The sequence below is a fragment of the Myodes glareolus genome, chromosome 17, assembly GCF_982192425.1.
Source record: "Myodes glareolus chromosome 17, mMyoGla1.1, whole genome shotgun sequence".
Lineage (NCBI taxonomy): Eukaryota > Metazoa > Chordata > Mammalia > Rodentia > Cricetidae > Myodes > Myodes glareolus.
The window spans coordinates 6,711,846-6,719,349 of NC_142042.1; the positions used below are offsets into that span (position 1 = coordinate 6,711,846).

At 40.6% G+C, this 7,504-nt stretch overlaps 1 protein-coding gene across 16 annotated transcripts in view; it reads right to left on the reverse strand.

The window, feature by feature from the left end:
* Fubp1 (far upstream element binding protein 1) overlaps nucleotides 1-7,461 on the reverse strand; it is a 28,539-nt gene extending 21,078 nt beyond the window's left edge. For 4 of the 16 annotated variants that reach the window (XR_007235699.3, XM_048453565.3, XM_048453563.3 and 1 more), the window contains exons 1-8: nucleotides 7,240-7,461; nucleotides 3,199-3,289; nucleotides 2,509-2,571; nucleotides 1,713-1,751; nucleotides 1,000-1,039; nucleotides 538-590; nucleotides 372-443; nucleotides 131-188 (exon numbers count right to left, since the gene is read on the reverse strand). Coding sequence is in view for 15 of the 16 variants with exons in the window: in XM_048453565.3 (XP_048309522.1) it covers nucleotides 131-188; nucleotides 372-443; nucleotides 538-590; nucleotides 1,000-1,039; nucleotides 1,713-1,751; nucleotides 2,509-2,571; nucleotides 3,199-3,289; nucleotides 7,240-7,350 (527 nt within the window). In the remaining variant the exon portion in view is untranslated. The remainder of the gene's footprint in view (nucleotides 1-130; nucleotides 189-371; nucleotides 444-537; nucleotides 591-999; nucleotides 1,040-1,712; nucleotides 1,752-2,508; nucleotides 2,572-3,198; nucleotides 3,290-7,239) is intronic. The other 12 variants (XM_048453572.3, XM_048453569.3, XM_048453578.3 and 9 more) reach the window with 6 other exon arrangements.
* Between the last annotated feature and the right edge of the window lie 43 nt (nucleotides 7,462-7,504).

Sequence of the window (7,504 nt, forward strand, 5' to 3'; positions counted from 1 at the left end):
GCATGCTGTGTATAAACTTTAAAGTTAATCTTTCAAGGCACCAGTAGAAGACAATGATGCAGAAGGAATGAAAACACAAAGTTTAGTCTTCACATTGCTATCTAAGCAGACTTAACATTTTCAAACTTACTGGACAGATTCAGGTGTTCCAGTGAGCATACAAGACCTTTCTGGAAGGCCACCACTATCTACAATTAAATAGAAAGAAAAGTTTAGGTTAAAAATAGATAAAAAGCATCATCATCATCTTGGGAAACTTAAAAAAAAAACACTCATGCTTTCTTTTCTAGCCTCTCTCAAAAAACTTTGAGGGCTGGACAAAAGGGGCTGGGACAAAACAAAATACACACACACAAAAAGGAAAACGTTACCAGGAGCTATCTGTATTTTGCATCCAGATTCCTGCTGTATGCGTGAAATCTGTTCTCCTCCTCTGCCAATTACTAGTTAAGGAGAAGGAAAAGGGGAAAGTTATTATTTACCTTAAGTTTCTAAAGCATATTTATGTTTTGAAAACTTAAAAATTATGTTACTTACTAAATCCAACCATTCCATCTGGAACTTTGTATTCTTCTGTCATTACAGATCTGCTAAGAAATAACAGAAACTAGTATTTTCTTTAAAGGAAGATAATGTGTGCCTGTACATGAAAGGTAGCTTTATAAATCCAACCAATGTCTCCTAAAAGCTCAAATTCTGGTTCTTAAATTGGCAGCATGTGTAAGTGAGCAAGACAGCGAACTGAGTATGTCAAAAAGTTCAGAGTGAATGTCATTTTATCATTTACTTTACTTTCTTCTAAAATGTGTCAATTTCAACTATTTCCCAAATTATCAATTTCTTACATAAAAAATAACAATTCTATATAATCTTCCCAATAGGACAGAAATAAATCATACCTACAAAGTTGTATGTAGACATTTTCAATATAAGCTAATTTGGTTGGCTATACACACAATTCAACTAAGACTTGCAAAGGACTTAAGGTTTTGACCATACCTTTGCTGCTGATGCATCGGAGGTAACTGTGCTCCAAAAGCTTAAGAAAAAAAAAAAACCCACAAAACTTCAGAGTTTAAGTTTACTCAACACAAGTACACTAAGTATTCTATATTCTTTCCTTAATGCATATACTGAAGAGAATAAAAGATTCAGACTATTCAAATCATCACTGATGGCTGCAAGAAAGTCAAGAAAGGGCAAATATACTAGCAATGGCACACAAAACACTTTTATTCAAGTGGCACATGCCTAAAAACTGGAGTAGTTAAATTATATACATGGCCACAATTAAAATAGAATCATTATCTAAGGAAAAAAAAGCATACATCTGTAAAAAAATTCCGACTAGACATTCTTAATACCTACCCACCCTCTTTGGTGTGGCAAGGCATACCTTTAATCTCAGCACTGGGAAGACAGAAGTAGATGAATCTCTGTGAGGCCAAGGCCAATCACGGTTATAGAGTGAGCCTGGCTCAAAAACAAAATTCTCCAAACCAAAACCCACAACCTATCCAAAAGTAGAACAGTTCCCAGCACCCATACGAAGGATTGCAACTACACGCAGCTCCACTCTCAGGGAATTCCCATGCTATCTTCTGGTCTCTGAGTGCACACAAATTGACACAGATGCACACACATATAATTTTATATATAAATATATAAACAATTTAAAAAGTTGTAACAAAAACTCAGCTGAAAATACTTACAGTCATTTTGGGGAGCAACTTTCTTTGCATCTGGTTGATCTGCAAAATTAAATGTCGTTTACTTTTTGTCAATTAAAAACAAAGCTCCCCCCAAGCAAGAATGCCAATGTTTATCAAAACACTTGATATAAAGGCTTACCACTTGAACCAACCAAAATTGCCACAATTCAACCTAGACTCAAAACTCTAAAAACAAAAAAAAAACCCACCTCCTCAAAACAAAACTTAAATTCTTTCATTCTCTTCCTGTTTAAGAAATGCACAGACACTTTATAAATAGTTTAGAATGATACAAAACAAAATATTTAAACACTGGTGAATACCATATGCTAAAAGCTAATGATGCTTCTTCTATGGTAAGAACTGACAAATAGGGATAGATAGCTATATAAAAATCTGACATATCAGCTATATAAAAATTTGACATATCAAAAGACAAGGGTAGTTGACAATGATCACAAAGCTTTAATAAAAAGGAAAGCTCATATTACAAGACAGTTTCAATCTAAACTATTTTATTATTCCCAAATGAAGCAGTTCACTACATGAGTTTAGCAAAAAACAAAACCTCAAAGCAACTATGTGACTGCCTTTCCCAAAGAAACAAAACACATAAGTTAGAATAGACAGTCTATAGTTCAAAGCTCTACTGTTGTCACTTTCCCCACTCTAAGGCTTTTGTGTAGCAAAAATTCAGACACATAAACCAAGAGACAGTTGTGTCCACTTAAGAATCCACTGGCTTGTTTATTTCACGTTTACATACTGAACACAGGTAATAAATAAAAATTCCTGCCTTTAAAAGGAGAGGGCATTCCCTCCCAGTGTGTTGTACTGCTCGGATTTGTCCAAGAGCCATCTACACATAAAATAAAAAGAATACATTACACACAACATCTGAAGCATCATTAGCTCATTTTTCTTGCATTTTAAAAACCTCACTTGCAAATATAAGCATACTTAAAAGGAAACCAAGTATTCCCACTCAGGGCTACAAATACATTTCTACATTGTCAATTAGAATATCAAAATTTACACACACACACCAGAATTTAAAAAAAAGCACACACTTCCAATTGCAGAAGTGTCAATGTTTTTTAAAAAATAAAAAGCACTATAAATCCACTATAAAAGCTTTAGAAGTGAATTTCGAAGTAAATGAATAAGCAGCATACCAAGTAATTGGGAAAACCCAGGAAAGTGTTTCCTAAGCAATTTATATTTTTGTTTGTTTTCAGTATTAACGAGAAATCTGTGCAAACTAAGCATACTCCTAAAACAGGAAAAAAATGTACTGTTTACTATCCCAGTAATACTTTCTCCTAGGCTCACATTATACCTACCTTTTCTTCTAGGTCTGTCTTTCCCCTCTTTCTGAGATCGAAACGTAGTACTATGTCAATAAATTATTTCAATAAATAAGAGTGAAAACCCCTCATTTGAATACTGTGTGAGATAGCTATGATGATTCCTGGCTATAACTTACCTCCATCTTCTAAGGGTCTCTTTTGTCCCCCATAACCATAGTCATTTGAATTCAATGACGTACCAGCATCACCCCCAATTTTTGCTGCAATCTTAAAAAAAAAATCAGAAAGGTCACTATACTAACATACATTTATTACTTTAAATTTCTTACACTTAATTTTCTACAACAATACACTACTGAGTTGTTAGGATTAATTAAAACTATCATTAGTAGTCTAGGGAGCTAACAAGGAATGGTATGGGATTAAACTCACGATTAAGCTCTATTAAAAAAACAAACATCAGTTGGGCGGTGGTGGGCCTTTAATCACAGCACTTGGGAGGCAGAGGCAGGCTGATCTCTGTGAGTTCAAGGCCAGAATGGACTACTACAAAGCAGAATCCATCCAGGACAGCCACTGCTGCACACAGAGAAACCCTGTCTCGAAAAAAGGAAAAACAAATATATGACTGATATTTCTAAGACACTGATGTGGAACTAACCCAATTATCTGTTTATTATAAGTAAAAGATTGGGAGAGCTTAAGAGTATATTCAAGGCCTTACACCAAATATGGATCTGTTAAGTTATATCCCTATGTCAACTCCCAGGGTTATTAGATTTTCCTCTTCATCTACACCCATACCACCACACACAAAGTCTATGAAAAGGCCTACAATCTAAGTCTTCAGTGGTGATCAACTTTACTAACCACCTGTCATTTCCCCATTAGAAGCCTATTTCATCTGGGGGTACCTAACCTTCTTTCCTGAAGGTTTTCCTAATCAACCTGGGAACACATCTTTTCCACCCTTTGATCTCAAAATGCAGCATTTACAAACTGTGCGTTGGGGATCTAAGAGCACTGTGTGGGGCTGATAAAAGCAGTAGGTAAGTGCCAGAGTAGATGGCATACTGAACTAGAGGAAAGTGCTTTAGACTGTGACCACTCTCTACATTTAGCTTTTATAAACACTTCTGAGGTTACTTGGAACTCCAAGAAACATGCACAAAAAGTATACTTCTTCATATACCACCCAGCCATAGCTACAGAGACCTTAATATCCTTACTATGGGATATCTATTGATAGTTCTACAACTGTCCAAAAGAAAATCAAAATTGAAAACTGACAAAGACTAGAACACCACAAAGCAGATAACTCTCCAAAATTAATCTTAGAAAATCATTTTCTTGGTAACCACAAACGTATAAAAAAAATCCCTGAAGATCAATCAAGTCCCAATACAGCAATATGGTCTCACTGTCGCCCAGGCTGGCCTTTCTTCCCCCTTTCTCACATGCTGGAATTATGAGCTCTGTCAATAATTTTATTAAGCATACATCATGTATTGGTAATGTCTGATTTTAATTAACAGGTACAATCCAAGCTTCCCACTTAGATTTTTGCCCTACTTTATATATTTTTGCACTTTCTTTCTTCAAACAAGTCAGCACTTAGCACCATTCTCACTGCCGTTATACATTTTGGAGTTCAAAACGATGCTTCTCAGAAGACAATGACCAGAAAACACATCTCCTAAATGCCACTCCACACTTCCACAGCAGTTCAAGGGTGGAGGTGCTAATCTACTTCTAGTGTGCTGTCTAGAGTCCTGTCTTTGTCAAATGTTCTCAGGCATTCTGAGCTTCGATTACCACATCTTCACAAATGGGAAACTTCAACACCCCTCCCTTACAGGATGGCTGTGGAGATTACATGTTCAGCGCAGATCCTAACCCACAGCATACCCTCAGCAATTCATCACAATATGTATGTAATTTAATTCTAAAGCAGGATCCACAGCAACACTTCAAAATTGTTTTGGGCCAGGCATGGTAGCAGTTATCTTTAATCCTAGCATTTGGGGGCAAAGGCAGGCGGATCTCTGTGAGTTCAAGGTCAGCCTGGTCTATAGAGAAAGTTCCTAGGATAGCCAAGGGAACACAGAGAAAGTCTGTCTTAAAAAAAAAAGTGTTTTGGAAAATTAGCAATGCTTTATCTATCATCAAAGGCACAGATGTATTATACTTAAGAAAAATATGCCTCTGCAAGTTATGGTAGTGCAGGCCTGCAACTCCAGCACTCAGGAAGCTGAGGCACACTCAAGTCCTGGAGGGTAACAAGATAGCAAGGATACTTCTTCATCTCTAGAAGTTAACATTCAGATCACACAACTTAAAATTGGGCATACGTGACATACACCTTTAATTCTGAAGGTAGAGGTGGGCCTGGTGTACACAGTGAGTGCCAGAGCTGTGTAGTGAGACAACACTCTGCTGATTCAACTGAACCACCATGTATCTTATACAGGGCAAGGTCCTGAAGGAATCACTACATAAGATTAGAAAGTTCAGGTGAGAGCGGCACTGTAATAAACTCTTCTTATCACAATCGAGGCTTGCTGGCAAACAAATTATTCACTTTGAATAACACTAGCTCATTCACTGTGAGTCTAGCTAGTGTTCCTCATTTTCTCACCTTTTTCTCCTCCTATTCAATTCTATGCTTTGTACAGGCTGCTGCTTCTCTGTGCTGGCTAAAGGCTACCCCCCCCCCACTGCACGAAAGTCACCCATCCACTATCTTGTACATTGCCTGCTTCACAGCGCAAACATTTACATAATTGTGCTTATTTTCTTATTAATCAAAGCATCAGCTATTCTGTTCAACGATATTTGATTCCTGGATTACCTCACACCTTGCTTAAAAAACGAATTACACATTAAGATGTTTCAAAGCCGAGGGGGGTGGAGCACACCTGCAAGCACCAAGGAGGCTTAGGTAGGACGCCTTAAATCCCAGGCCAGCCTGTCCTTTTACAAACCCTGGTATCAAAAAAATTTCCTCAAGAGGCCGAGATAAAGAGACTCATTATCTAAGGCTGTCCACTCTCATGAGACTCAAGGAACCTACGTGGTAGGAGAATCAACTCCAAGTTATCCTCTGACTTCTACACAAACCACAACAGCCACTGAGCCCTCTCCACGAATAAATAAAACTATTTTTTCAGTATCCGTGTACTAGATAATTAAATACGCTAGATGAATAAAAGGCTAGTAAATCTTCCAACACGTGGTTTGCCACATCACGGTAGAGCTGATAAACTTTGACTCAGTAATCTTTCAGTCCCGAGAGGGGGTCAATTAGGAAGGAAGGAAACTAATATAGTCAAAATCGACTTTTGCAATATTTGTTCAACACTATTATAAAATGTCTAACAACTACGATAGAGTGTCATAAAAAGATGTTTTATTAGCTTACACCCAAATTCCGTAACGTCTTTTTGAGACAAGGTCTCTTTGTTGTCCTGGCTGGCCTCAAACTCAGAGATCTGCCTGCCTCTGCCTCTCGAGTGCAGGGACTAAAGACGACCGTGCCCACCAAGGCAACGCTACATTTTTAAACAACAAAGAAATCAGAGGGCTACCTGAAGACAAGAAAGTCCAGAGTTGGAAAAAAAGCTTTCCAAGTACAAGCACTTTTGTCTTTCAACCCGTTAAGTGGTGCCTTCGGGGCAGGAGTATGTCCCAACGTAACACAAAGAGGATGGAGGTCTCGCCTCGGGAGAGCAGATTCAAACCCAAAGCTCGGGTAGAACCGGCCCGAGGCCATTTTGAGCAGGAGGGAAGGACCGGCGGGCAGACCGCCCCAGGGAAGGGCGCTCGGGGAGACTTCCCGGGCCAGGCGAACGTTACCTTCCGGGAAAGGAGGGCTCGGCGGAGCGCGAGCACCGCTACGCGGGCAAGCCCGTCCTGCCCGAGCCGTGACCCGGACTCCCAGAACCTTCCTTACCCACCGCTGCGGACAGCGACAAGCGCTTTACCGAACGGAAGCCGACCCGAAGGAGCCGGGCCGCGCTGCGGAAGTGGAAGCCCCGGGGCCACGTTTGGAGAGCGCGCGTGGGAAGGGAGGCTCAGCCCGGACCTGAGCCGAGCTCGACCTCTAGTGCCTAGGACCCCGGGACAGATGGCCGTCTCCGGCTTAGCCCGGGAGGCCAGTGGGGTCGGGGCCTAGCCCGCCGGAGGCTCTCGGGGAAGCCGCCGCGCTACACGCTTACCTGCCGGGCTCTCTGCAGGGCATCTTTGAAAGCATCGTTAACACCTCCGCCGCCGCCGCCGCCGCCGGCTGAGCCAGACGAGGGCGGAGGCACCGTTGAGTAGTCGGCCATGCCCACGCTACAGCCGCCGCTGCCGCTTCCTCGCGGAGTCTCCCCTCTCAGCAAACCGCTAAGAAAGGAAGAAAATGGCGGCCGTCGAGGCTCTATCACATTCTTGTGCGACCATCGTGCCGTAAAGGGGCGGGCACTAGGCGGCGGAAATCTC